This window comes from Miniopterus schreibersii, assembly GCF_964146895.1.
Source record: "Miniopterus schreibersii genome assembly, chromosome: 1".
NCBI lineage: Eukaryota > Metazoa > Chordata > Mammalia > Chiroptera > Miniopteridae > Miniopterus > Miniopterus schreibersii.
In genome coordinates, this window is record NC_138101.1 from 150805150 (window position 1) to 150819049 (window position 13900).

Genomic DNA, 13900 nt, shown 5'->3' on the forward strand with positions numbered 1-13900 from the left:
GTAAGAGCCTGTGATGCTAAAAGGAGGGGCGGGGCTCAGCTTCACAGGCTCAGAATAATAGGACCCATGAAACCGCCGAAGCAGTGACCTCTGCTCTGAGCAATTCGGGAATGTTCCTGGGAATTGTAAGAGAATAAGGAAGGAGACAACAGAGGCCTGGGAAGACTATGGGAAATATGGGAAATATGGAAGGTGGATCTGCAGAGGAAGAAGGAAGGGTAGGACAGGAAGCAAACACGCACCAGATTTGCTGGGAGAGGACGGCAGGCCTGGGGCCAGGAGGCTGGCAGGGGCTCCCTGAGCACTGGATCCCAGCCAAACTGAGGGCCACTGTATAAAGAAGGGGCTACCAAGGAGACTCATGTGGAAGGACCCATGAAAGATCTAAGAAGTAGTAGGAAAGAGAGTAGAATGAAACCTAAGAAGGGAACCAGGAATAATTGCATTGAAATCGGATGAAATGTGCTTTGATTTATTTGGAAATGAATTAGACTTACACATATGCATAGTGTTACCTCTCCCGGTAGCTGGTGGACACCAAATATGATCATTAAGCACAAAAATGCCATATATTTGTGATCCTTATGAATATGACTGATTATTAAGCTAAGAGAGGTTGAAAGATTACCTCTTTGTTGTGTGTTCCACAGGACCGACTTTTTGGCTTCCATTAAAAAATGCTAAAATCCTCATCACTTGGTTGTAGAGGGGGTGTCAACTCATAGACTTGTGGAATCTCAAGTTGCAGATGGAGTCCTAAGGTACATCTAGTCCAACCCCCTGATGAGTAGGAACCCACTGCCTGGCTCTTTTTTTTAATGTTTTAAATGCATAGCCAGTTTATTCATTGTCTTAGGATGGTTCAGTGGCATTTAGTAGACTGCAAAGACCACATTTGAGAATGTATATATGTGATACTAGTTATTCTTGTGAATTTAATAGAATTTGCTTCTCTTATTGGCTCAAAGATTCTTCCGTCATTCATTCACCAAAAATTTATTGAGTTCATGTTGTATGTCACACTCTGAGATGAATAAAATATGGATGGCTAGAAAAAGCATATTGACCAATTGACTTTGACTCCTTAATGTAGCCAGATCAATATAACTGGTTTGACCCACACTGGGCTGGTGATTAAAGAGACAGGCTAAAGTCCCAAGTCATTGTTTTTGAACTTATTCCCATGGTGGAGTGGCCAGTCAGTGCTAAGATAGGAGCAAACATTCACCAGCTTTCTCAATGCCTGATTTTCTACCCCCACCCCCAATTTTAATACTTATGCCAATTAAAACATACAGTCACTTATCATTACACTATATTTGATTTTACAAAGGCTCAGATCCCACTTTTAGTTAGTATAGCACAACAGAAAGATCATAGACTTTGGAATAAGTCAGGGAGTTCAAATTTCCAGCTAAGTGAGAGGGGCAAGTAACTAAGAATCAGTTTTATGACCTGCAAAATGGGGGATAATATGTATCTTGCATGATTGTTGTGAGGTTTAAATGAGATAACCTGGTCCATGGTAAGTATTTGGTGAGTGAACAGCTATCAGTCATGGTGCCTTAGTTATTTATAGCAATTCCTCTTCACACTTGCCTCGAGGACCACACACAAAGACATGTCAGCCACTCCCGCATTATCATGGGCAGCAATTTCTGCTAAGTGGGAGTTCATTTCTCTTTTTTAGTTGTTTCTTGAGTAGTAAAACCAGCAAGCTGCATTTTTGGGAAGGTGGTGAGCATGCCAGGAAGTGTTGGTGTCCAGGGAAAGTGTTAATGGAGGTACTATTGAGCTCTTAGTGATCCAGTTGGTTTGAGTATGGAAACAAGGCCACTCAGAAAAAAAGATTATTTGCTTCAGCAAATTCATTGGCTTGCTCACAAGTTCAAATAAGGCATGGAGCAACTATCTGTGAGTGAAATGTGTTTCATAAACTTACTCATGCACGCACACTCCTGCAGCAGTAATTTAGGGCTATATGCAGGCATATTAGTGTTTGGGGGCTTACAGTCTGCCAGTTGGCACTCACTAGATGCCCAAATCATCTGTTCAGTGACCAAATTGCACGTTTGACCTGAAAATGAGATTGTTTTATATGCTTCATTTGTTATTATGGCTTAGATACAGAGGGAAAAGTGGTGTTATGTTTATGGAGCAAAACAATAACAGAACAAAAGCATTGGAAATGACTGTAGAGTGTTGCTGGTGTCATCCCTATTTATGGATGGGTGTACTGAGGTCCAGATTGGTGAGAGGACACAGTATGTTTTTGTATCAGCATTGCCTATCTACAACTATATCAACCTCCCTTTTACTTTGACTGTATAGATATAGACCTTGGCTACATATATACATATAAAATAGCAGCAGATGTTCCAAGGGAATTGGATGGGTGAAGTTCACTGATCCAGCCTGTTTTTCTCTACTATGCAGCTCCAGCCAGAGCAGAGTAAACAGTGTGTTAATAATTATCGAGTAAATTAACTTGGATACATTAAATCTTAAATCCTGACCTTGCTTTCAGGGGTCTGAAATTATTTAGATGATTGTCTAGACCTGACTACAGAAATATCCAGGCACACAGGCATATTTGTATGTACGTTGGGGACCATATAGATGATTCAAATAATTTAAGTTCAAATATTTTCTTCTTTACTAATGCTCATCCTTGAATTCTTAGAATACCTGCCTCGCTCGGCTGGGCGTGGCTCAGCGGTTGAGCGTCAACCTAGGATCCAGGCGATTGGGGTTCAGTTCCCAGTCAGGGCACATGCCCGGGTTGCGGGCTTGATCCCCAGTCAGGGGCATGCAAGAGGCAGCCGATCAATGACTCTCTCATCATTGATGTTTTTATCTCCCTCTCTCCCTCTCCTTTCCTCTCTCTGAAATCAATAGATATAAAATAAAATAAAAAACAAACCCTCCCCCCCAAAAAACTGTTAAAAAAAAAAAAAAGAATACCTGCCTCTTCTTTACTTGGTTTCTAGGGTCAGTTGAGAGTGTCTATGAGCAAAAGTGTCTATTCAGTATTGATCTTGAGAGTAAAGGGATGGATTACAAAACGAAGGAAAAAGCCCTTCTCTCAAGGAGCTTACTCTCATTTTATACTCAGCTGCTGCCCTATTGCCAAACAGGATGAAGAGAATATTCAGATGTTGTAGTGACATTTGACGCAATGGCAAACATTTACATTTTGTAAATGAGTTTAATTTTTCAGCTTTTAAATGACATTCAGTTGAAACAATCATACTATAACACAACTGGTATTTTAAAAATTAACCTATTTGATTCCCTCTACCAAGCTAATTCCAAGGTGTACATTTTATCCATGGCTATGTATAACAGTTCAATAAACTAGACAATTGTTAAATCTCTACGACAACTATTAAATCTGAGGTAGGATAAATAATGGTTGCAGGGGTTCTACACTGATCACATTCTCTACTAATCTGTTGCCCTTAGCTTTGGGGTCATAGAAAGAGAGGGGGGAGGTGTCCAGGGAGAAAGATAATGCAATGGGAGAAGCACTCCTTAGAAGTCTGAGCCCACTGGGCTGTAGAATTAGAAATAGATTTAGAGGACTACTCCTCCCCCAAATCATTGGAGCTGCTATAAGAGTTACTGGATGTCATTGTTCAAAGTTATCTCTTGGTTAGCCATACCAATGGAGCTAAGCAACAATGCACACATGAAAAACATTTGAATTTGAAATATGTTGTGTGACTTTCTATTTCTACAGCAGATATATGGTCCTAATTATAATTTACTTGAGTAATTACTAAGTTACCTTGTATTACCTGAATCTACATCTATTATAGCAGAGGTAAGTGGCTGAGGCATGAATTGAGAGACTGAGAAAGGAGAGTCTCCTGTTTAACTTTTGCTACAGACAAGTCACATGTGGATAAACAAGAGTTAATTGAATACAATTCATAGGAAAAGTCCAATGCTGAATTTGTATTTCTCCAAAGATTATGAATGCTACAGTCCCACTGAAAACCAAATTAAATACTTTTATTCACACTAGCAGGTATGTTTGGCTCTAGGCACCCAGACATTGACCTGGTCTTTCTAATTGACTTGAGTGCTTCTGCCCCAGACATTCATTTGCTCTTGGGGCAGGGTAGTGGCGATCCCATGGGCAACCAGATATAAGTCTTGCTTGATGGCCTAGCTTTTCCAACATGTTTTGTGGAATTGGGCCTTTAAGACTGACCATTTTCCCTGCAAACTCTTGGCCTCTGTGTTTTCTCTTGCTCTGGTTCTCTGGTTTGGACAAGGTCAGGTGACCGATGTCTGCTGGTTTGCTAACAGCCCATAGGAGGTATGCCTATAAAATGCCATAGACCACCAAATGTTCACTATGAGAAGGATACTACCTGGCAAAGATGAATGGTTTTCTTGTGAACTACTGATGAGAAGTGCTGCAGAATAGGTACTGACCAATCTTCTTCAGCATTTGAGGCACTTGTCTGAATTTCTTGGAATAAAAATCATATCCAGAAAGTTGCTAGTTTCATCTGGGTGCACGGCCAAGTCATTTTTTATCTGCATCGCGTCAGCACATACTTGACCTTGTGGTGCCTGCACGTGGAATCGTCTCAGAAGTGTAACCAGGATGACTTTCATCATCACCATCGCGATGTATTTTCCTGCACAGCTACGGGGCCCAAAACCAAATGGCTGAAAATACCTGTAAGGAACCTATGAAAATGATCAGACAATTAGCCAGAGTTTTAAAGGCTAGAATTACGCAGTCTCTGTTTGATTTACCCTGAAAATACTGGGCACTCAGAATACTCTGTTTTGGGGTCTCAGTCATACTGCTCTTTCTCTAAGGTGAATGACTGTAACCTAGATAAGCCCCTTTGTCCATCCAGTTTGATTCACTGCCTGTGCTGCGCTCCCAACCTTGGACAGTACCCAGTTTTGCTTTTCATATAAAGTGCTGGGTAAAGCAATGCAGATAATGTTATTACAGCCACTGTTACTCAGCTAGTTCTCTGGGATGGCCACAGCTTTACTGCTCTTCTGCAGATCACTGAAGCAAAAACTGCTTTTGTGAAATGTAATATAACTTGATGACAACAGACAAATTTAGGGAAAGACGTAGATTCCTGACCTAGTAGTGCCAAACATCTAAATATTTTTAGTTATGCAAAAAATTAATGGGTACCACATCTGCTGTCTTATCCACATCTGAACTTACATAGGGCCTGTCACATAGTAGATTCCCAACAATTTTTTTTTCTTAATGCTCATCAGAGGACATTTTTTTTTTTTTAATTGATTTTAGAGAGAGAGGAAGGGAGAAGGAGAGAAACACTGATGTGAGAGAGAAACATCAATCAGTTGCCTCCCGTACATGCCTCAACTGGGGATCGGACCCTAAACCTGGTTGTGTGCCCTGACCTGAAATCAAACCCATGACCCTTTGGTACATGAGACGACACTCTAGCCAACTGAGCCACACTCACCAGGACCTAATAAGTTTTTGTTGACCAATTGTCAACATGGCATCAGTTGCTCATACAGAAGCAGAAAGAATTAGAGAACTGGATTAATTACCATTTTTCTATACCATTTGCAAATGGCAAAAGAAGGCACTAAGGGAACTATCTGGATAATACAGGTTAAAGATATCATTGCCTGAAATCTAACATAAGGGAAGCAGAATCTAAACTTCAATGATAGAAAAAGCAAAAGTGGAAGCTCCTCTAATTATCGAGTCCTGTTTAGAATGGGAATTAGCGCTCGTGGGGCCATTTGGTGAACCAAGGGCAGACTACCAAAACCACATCTTTTGATCTCATCTGATTTCCACCTGAAGCAGAAGTGGACTTTCCTTTGCTTAGATACTGCTTCAGCTGAATTTACATGATGACAAAGTGGTAACTTTAAATGGAAAAGTAGGTTGGTTGGGTTAAACAAAATTTGCCTCATTTTAATCAAACTCAGTTTCTGACTTCTTCACATTTTGACCTATTATGTGGCCACCATATAGATACTTCCCAGAGCTGGGAACCCAGCATCCTTGGCTTGAGGACAAATGTAGTAGCCATGGTCCAAGCTAGGGAAAATGTGTGTTTCTGGGGAGGCTACAGGGGGCAACAAGTAAACAGAATGAAATGCACATGGTACAAACACAGAACAGAGAGGATTTAACAGCTGACATTTTAAAGAGTGGCATACTTGGTTTTAAGGAAGGGCACTTACATTCTTTGCAAAGTTTTCAAGAGTAAATTCATTAGGCTTGGGGAAAAACTCGAGTCTATGCATTCTCCCAATGTTCAGGATAATGTTAGTCCCCTTTTTCACTGGGTAACCATCGATGATGTCATCCTGCAAGGCTTTGCGCATGACCAAGTCCACAACAGGCTGGTACCGCATGCTCTCATAAATAAAGTTTTCCACCATTTTTAATTTCTGAATATCATCAATCCTTATGTCTCTGTCACCTGTGGGAGAAGATAAAAAGAACAAAGAGGGAGTGTTAATTTCAACATGTAACTGGCATTGAAACTTCTACAGTTTCCACTGAGCAGTTTGCTCTTGGTTGGAAAAAACTGTATATTTATAATTCTGATGCAAATCAGCAGCCTGGGCCAAATATGTTATGTTTCACCTACAGAGTGTTTTATAAAAATTCGTATTTGAAGCCAATTATTTTTAAAAGCTGGGGGATTTCATAGAAAAGCCTGGATTTTTATTTAAATAAACAAACAAACTGGTAACACTGGACTCACCCCCCCACGTGGCAACAATGGGCTGAAGTTGAGTGACTGATGAGCCTTTAGAGGGACAAGCCCTCTGCAGTCTCATGCAGACCTACCCAATCTGCTTCAAACCTTTATCTGCCTGGCCTTTGAGGTCTTTGAGTTTTGCCCCCCTTCTAAATTCTAGGGGACATTGACTCCTTCTCTAGTCAGAGTGAGACAGTGCTTTAGTCAGTTTCAATGACATTTTCTCCTCCGGTTACTTGTGCAGTCATCTGCCAAGGACATATCACTGATGGCCCCTCCCCACATCTCATCAAGAACAACCTGTTGTGGTAGAGTGGCAAGAACCCCCCCCCCCACACACACACACACACACAACAAAATAGGTGACTCAGATCAGCCCTGGGTGTGCTGGGGATTGAAGGACACCCGCACTGTCAGACTGGCAAAGCTTCCAGAATTGACAAAGCTTCAGAGCATCTTCAAATGGGCTATCGCTTTTTGCAGAATCAAAAGCAGACCAGGGTCCTGAGGCAGCCCTGTCTCCTGTACAACTATGCCATTCAGGAAAGGCCTTAGTTGATCAGAAAATTCTAACAGCCCTGCCCCTCACATACTGCTCTTGGTACACTCAGGGTCTAATGGGGTGTGTTTATCTGGGATGAGGTGGTAGAAGGGAAGATGATGGAGAAGGTAAGCAAAGGCATCCCTAGGAAGGAATTATCATGAGTGTTTCTAGAGGCAGCATGGACACGTGCAGATGGTTCTGCTGCTTTTCCATCTTTGCAGACGTCTGTTGAAGTGTCAGGGGGACATCATGGGGCACAGACACTTTGCACTTCTCAAGGAAATGGTATGAAAGGCTATGTTCTCAAGAGTAATTTCCCCCCCTTGTTCCATGGACACCATCCTGCTAGGTCCTCTCCCTCACTCCCCTGAGCTTGCTTGTTGAGTTCTCCCCCCACCAGTCCGTGAGCCCCATGAGCACAGGGATGACACTGGCTTGTCCACCGCTGTGCCCCTGCACCTGGCACAGTACCCAAACCTGACGAGGCCACTCCAGGGAACCTTCTGGAGTCTGAAGACTGAGTGCTATTCTGGCTCTGTGCTCTCTAACTTGCCAGGCATTTTCCTACCTACAGCTATGCATCTGCAGACCCCTTCCCTCACGTATTTAACTCTTCTGTGAAACCCCCGTATTGTAAACTATTTCAAGCAGCATTGAAATGGTTTTAAAAAGATAATATTTTCCACGGCCAAATAATTTGTTTCACAGGGATTGTCAAGGTCAAGAGAGAAAAGTCTACATCATTATTGATATCTTGTCACATATGTCAGTGTGTGTTCCTAAAAAGATCACCCATGTGAAGGACATCCCAAATAAGGAATTCTGTTTTCTCTCAGAAAGCAATTCTGACTTCCGCATCTGACAGCGTTTCTGTGGAAGGAGGGTGATGTCAGGAGCAGTGGACAGAGTGATGCTCAGGCTGAGGCAGAGAACGGAAGGGGTAGTGTAGGGAATTGCTTGAGTGGGGGCCCCTGCAGGGGAGGAGGAGAGGGTGGGGGAAGGAGAGGCCAGCATCACTGGATTGGGGGGAGAGGAAAGCTGATTACTCCCCTGTCTCTCCTCTGCCACCAACCGGAAGTTCATTTGTGAATGGGCTGCGTGATACCCAGAAACACTGCTATAGGTGATAGCCATTTCCCTGGCTGGACCCACAAAAACCTCTTGTCACTGATAAGGTAGGCGAAAAATTGTGCGTGATCAATTGTTTTAAAAACACAAACAAATATGACCATATACATGTGTTTATGTGCACATAAAAAAAAAAAAAAAATGCACAGCAAGCTGCTAACAGTGGTTTCCCTGGGGAATGGGAATGAGGTTGGAGAGGTGAGTGGAAGGAGCCAGGGGATGTCACTTTCTACTTTACACATCTATCGTTTGAATTTTTTCAATGAGCATGTATTATTTTTATAATCAAATAAAACACAGAAAGAGCTTCTTAACCTATCTGGCATAATGAAAGTGTGAAGGATTGACTTGCTTTATTGCTCTCTGGGTGGATTATAATAAAGATTTTGTTTGACACCAGATTTTTAGTACGTAAGAGGCTAATATTCAGAAGAAATTGTTTTCTAAGCCTTGTTATTTATTTAAGGGATTCTTACCAACAACAGTTTGGATTTCCTTCATTATTGCCTCTTCAATGTTAGGGTGCTTTGCAATGAGGAACAGCATGAAGAACACAGAGACAGACATGGTGTCCGGGGCTGCGATCAACATCTCCAATATGCACTGGTTCACATTCTCTCTCGTCAGGTCACCACGCTTCTGAATAATTGAAAGAGGGAGGGAAATCGGAAAAGTGAGTAAGAATTTCACAAAACGAGGGGCAGTAACACTCAAGGGTCAGCAACCTCACCAAAATGAAATAATACATATTTCATGTTTCTGTAGTTGACTATGAACATTTTTCGTAATCTTCAGCTGAAAACTGAACTATTAACAAATTATCTACGTATGTAGTGTCTTTGGAGTCTCCCATTTTCGTATTTTGTACTTTGCAGACACACAGTCTTAAAGGTCAGTCTTACCAGAATGTCTAACGCGTGGGCCATTTGAGTTGGACATTATAGAAGAGCTGGCGCAAATACTTAAAAGCAGAACTATGCAACACGATCACAAGAGGGAATCATCACACACCTACACGCAAACAGTCATACACATAGGTTGTGTGGGAATTATGGTTAGTTCACGTCAGTACCTCAGCAAAAATCAACTCAGTGGCGAAATCTATACAGTCTTCCAGTTTGTCTGCTGTGGAAATCCTGTGTCTTTTTTCTTCTATCAGAATTTCCATGGCATCTTTCAAATCCTTGCTGGGAAAGAAAAAGTGAAAATATAATCTATCTGCACTCAGTTAAGACATGTACAAAAATGGATTCATTGCCATTAAATAAAATTATCTGCTTTAATTGAAACCGTTAGTGCTTATGAATAACTGAATTTACACTTAATTCTTCACAAATATCCTTAAATTACATATACATTACACTTCATGTTAAGGAACCAGAATTTCTAGGCACAGACTGCAAAATCAAGGCTGTAATCTCTAGTTAAGGGTTAAAAACTGGTACCGAAAGCTAACTCCAGCCATGTTTTCTGATATTGTATTTGGCCAGCACAGTGCATAAATGGAAAAACAAAACCAAAACCGGTGAATGTCTCTAGTGGGGACATGCACTTTCCAGTTTGCCACGGGCACCTCTGTTTTCTGTCGTCTTATATCCACCCTGCCCACTTTTATTTGCCTGGCCCTCAAGACTATTGAGTTTGAGATGTCTCTTCTACACAGTAAACTCAAGTGACTGCTTATTAATCTTGATATTTATTCTCATACCTTGCAGTGCCTGCCACATAATAAAACTAAGTACATACTTGTTGAATGAATGAATGGCTACATAAATATGTCTAGGCATTTTGACAGTGTGGTGGAGGGAAGAGCTCCTTGGACAAAGGGTCAGGTTCTAGTCCAGGTGGTTCTCTTTCTACAAACCTACTTTAAGTCTCTGAGCCTTACAGCTCTTTTAAAGGGGTCAGACTAGGTGAACGATGAGGTCACCTTGAGATCTGAATTCTGTTATTCTTGGCTTTGTCTTTAAGTGTATGTGTTCATGGGTGTGTTCCCCAACCTCAGGGAACAATTAAACGTAATACAAGCACCTATTAAAGTGTTCTGTGACTGAAAAGCCTTATATCTGCCAAAATAAAAAATAGAAAACAATAATGCTGTAATATTTGGAATTAAAAGAAGCAAAAATATAAAACTGAATAAATAAGGATGGGGGTACATGTTCCAAAATCCTGTCCATAAATATATATTTTAAAGTATTAGCATGATAGAGAAAGACAAATACTGTAGGATCTCACTTGTATGTGGGATCTTAAAAAACACACAAACCTGAGCTCGTAGATACAGAGAACAGGCTGGTGGTTACCAGAGGTGGGGGTGGGGGGAAGGCCAAACAGGTGAAGGGGGTCAAAAGGTACAAACTTCTAGTTATAAAATAAGTAAGTTCTGGGGACATAATGTACAGCATAGTGACTATAAGTAATAAATCACACCATATTGCATATTTGAAAGTTGTCAAAAGAATAGATCCTAAAAGGTTTCATCACAAGAAAAATTTTAAACTATGTATGGTGACAGATAGTAACTAGATTTATTGTGGTGATCATTTTGCAATACATATAAATATTGAATCCCTATGTTGTACACCTGAAACTGAAACTAATGTAATGTGTCAATTATACCTCAATAAAGATATTGGCATTATTACAAGGGTATGGAGGGGAGGAAATGAAGAGATTTCTCTAGGCCTTTACTGCTCTGTGACATAGGGGATATAAATTAGTGTACTAACCGTTGGCAAACGTTATATATAGAGAATGTTGCTAAGCTATTTCTACAGAAACCTAAGAGAAACTGTTATATAGTCTCCTGCAGCGAGTTTCTGTGGGCTACTGGCCAAGACCAAGGCCAAACTAATGACCAAGAACTACCACCAAATCTGACCTCAGTGAAGTGACGAATCCTTTATCTTATCGATTCAAGTCACAGTAGGCTCTGGTAGAAATGAAATGAAATGTATAAAGAATGAAGTCTACATTATACATGCGAGAACATAAAGAGCAACAAGTTGATTTCCTCCCTGGAGGCTAATACTATTGAATTTAAAAATACACGAACAGGATATAGTTGGGTCTTCAATCAAGTGTGGGAACTTTTAGAGATTGGGAATTTAAGATGAACAGAGGGAAGGGGAAAACTAACATATTTAGTGCCTACTATGGCCCAGGCTCTCTGTTCATTGCCCTCCGTGTAGGATCTCATTAACCTATATCCCCACTCAGGAAGGCAGGTTCTGTTTTACTTTAAAGAACTTTCCAAGGCTATTTATTTACTAAGTGGTAGAGACAGGCTACAAACCACATCTGTCTGCCTCTAGATCCCATGGGCTTTCCACTGGTGATTAGAAGTGGCAGTGTTTAATGGCTGGCTACTTACACTAAAAAAACACGTTGATTAACTAAGGCCATTGGGCATTTGTCCAGTTTTCTGCTAGACTAGTCTAAGACCAAAGCAAAGCCATTTAATGATTGTTTCAGGATCCCCCAAAGACACAAGATATATAACTAAAAACGACAACAGCGAAAAAAAAACCCACACCACACATTTTATTGAAGTTCATTATGAGAAAATTCTTTTGAGACTACTGTCAATTCCTACAAGTTGAATTAAGTTAAATTTATTCAGAAGCAACACAGCTATAAAAGGATTTCATATTTCCATTTTTCCAGATATGCAAAGAGAATTTTGACAAATAATAATGGCAGGTTCAGCCAGCCCTCTGTTCAACTCAAAATACACTGTAGCCCTGGCCAGTTGGCTCAGTTGGTCGAGCGTCATTCTATACACCAAAAGGTTGCCAGTTTGATTCCCGGTCAGGGCACATGCCCGGGGTTTGGTCTCGATCCCCAGTAGGGGGCATGCAAGAGGCAACTGATGGGTTTCTCTCTCTCTCCGCCCCCCTTCTCTAAAATCAATAAAAACACATTAAAAAAAATACACTGCAATGTTTTAGTTCCAGATATGGAGCTCTCAGACCACCCACTTGGCCCCCTTGCTAAGAAGCTCCCCTGGCCAAAGGCTTCCTTTACTCTGGTCTAGCCATATTCAGCCAAATTGATGTAAAAAGTGTGACATCAGCAACTTAATCAACATCTCCCTTGTGGGCTCTAGTAAGCAGAAAACTTGCTGAAGAGGCCAACAACAGCAAAAACACAATGAAAAAACAATCCAGTTTCACAGACAAATTTTCCAAACTTGTGTTACTTACACAGACTTTTCATATTTTTTGTATAGCCAAGAAATCTTAAAGAAGATGTCTGGTTTGAGAAGGAGAGCTTGCCATGCCTCAAAATAACCCTGGATTTTAATTACGATGGCATTTTCTGGAAAAACAAACGACAAACAAAAAGAGCAGAGTAATGAGCAAAAATGTGAGTCCAAGAAGGGTACTCTGAGCAAAAAATATCCCTAGATTCCCCTACCAGTCTGGGGTTCTAAGCTAGGCAAGGTTCCACCTTCAGTGGGCGTTTTAGCCATGCTATTGCCACTAGACAAACTGACACTAATTTATTCTGCTTGGCATCTCAGTTGGCCCAGTTGACCAGAAATTTGCCAGTTTTTGACTTTGTGTAAGAGACACAGCCTAAAATCTCACACACTCCTCTTTGGCTGAGCCTCCATGTCGCTCCTGTTTTTCTGGACGGGGGGATGAAAGGGACACTAGTAATTACGGCTGTCATAGCCTCAGTTCTGGCACGTGGGAGGGCAAAAAGTCACGCTGCCCTCCTGCCGGGCAGCCAAGAGCCACATTTAAACTTGATTTGGTGTTTGTTAAGCAGAGCCATTAAGTAAATAATTTACTTGGATTATGTACCTAATTAATAGCTTTCAATTGTATTCTACCTCATAGTGCTTTATTCATATTTTTGCATAGCACTCCTCAAATAGCTTTCATATGTAGAATTAATCTTAGTATCTTTATTGCCTTGTCTTGAGCCATGTGCATAGTCAGCTCTTAATTAATGTTTCTTAATTAAATTGGAAATTAAGGAAGAGAAAACCCCTGCCTTTTCCAAATTATACAAACGGGAAGGGAATAAACATTTATTTTCAACTGCTAAATACCAGCCACTATGCAAGATGCTTTGCAAGAGACTTCCCTTGATCCTTACAGTCTTGCTAGGGGAGTGATAGTGTCATCATTTGGCAGAAGAAACTGCAGTTCATAGAAATTGAGAAGCTTGCCCAACACCACACAGCCAGTGTGGCAGGCAGACTCTTGGGCTGGAGCCCAGCTCTGTCTGACCTCAGGGCGATGTTCTTTCCTCTTCATTGCACTGGCTCCCTTAGACAATCAGAGTTTAGCAAGGGCCAGGTGAGGAAAGAGAAATAAAATAACTCCGCATGAGTCATGCAGGTTCTTAGCATCACAGTCTGTACCCAAAAGTTAACGTTTATAATTCCCTTTACATGATCCTTCCTAAGATCAAGGCGAGCAGGGAACCAAGGAGCAGGGACCTATAAGATATGTACCTGCTGAAC

General features: G+C 41.1%; 1 protein-coding gene across 1 annotated transcript in view; it reads right to left on the reverse strand.

Annotated features, from left to right (window-relative positions):
* Positions 1–3191: 3191 nt before the first annotated feature.
* The window catches only part of CYP19A1 (cytochrome P450 family 19 subfamily A member 1), a 31887-nt gene continuing 21178 nt past the window's right edge, over positions 3192–13900 (reverse strand). The window contains exons 5-9 of the mRNA XM_081142302.1: positions 12627–12741; positions 9491–9605; positions 8895–9057; positions 6220–6461; positions 3192–4707 (exon numbers count right to left, since the gene is read on the reverse strand). Coding sequence (XP_080998428.1) covers positions 4456–4707; positions 6220–6461; positions 8895–9057; positions 9491–9605; positions 12627–12741 — 887 coding nt within the window. The 3' untranslated portion in view covers positions 3192–4455. The remainder of the gene's footprint in view (positions 4708–6219; positions 6462–8894; positions 9058–9490; positions 9606–12626; positions 12742–13900) is intronic.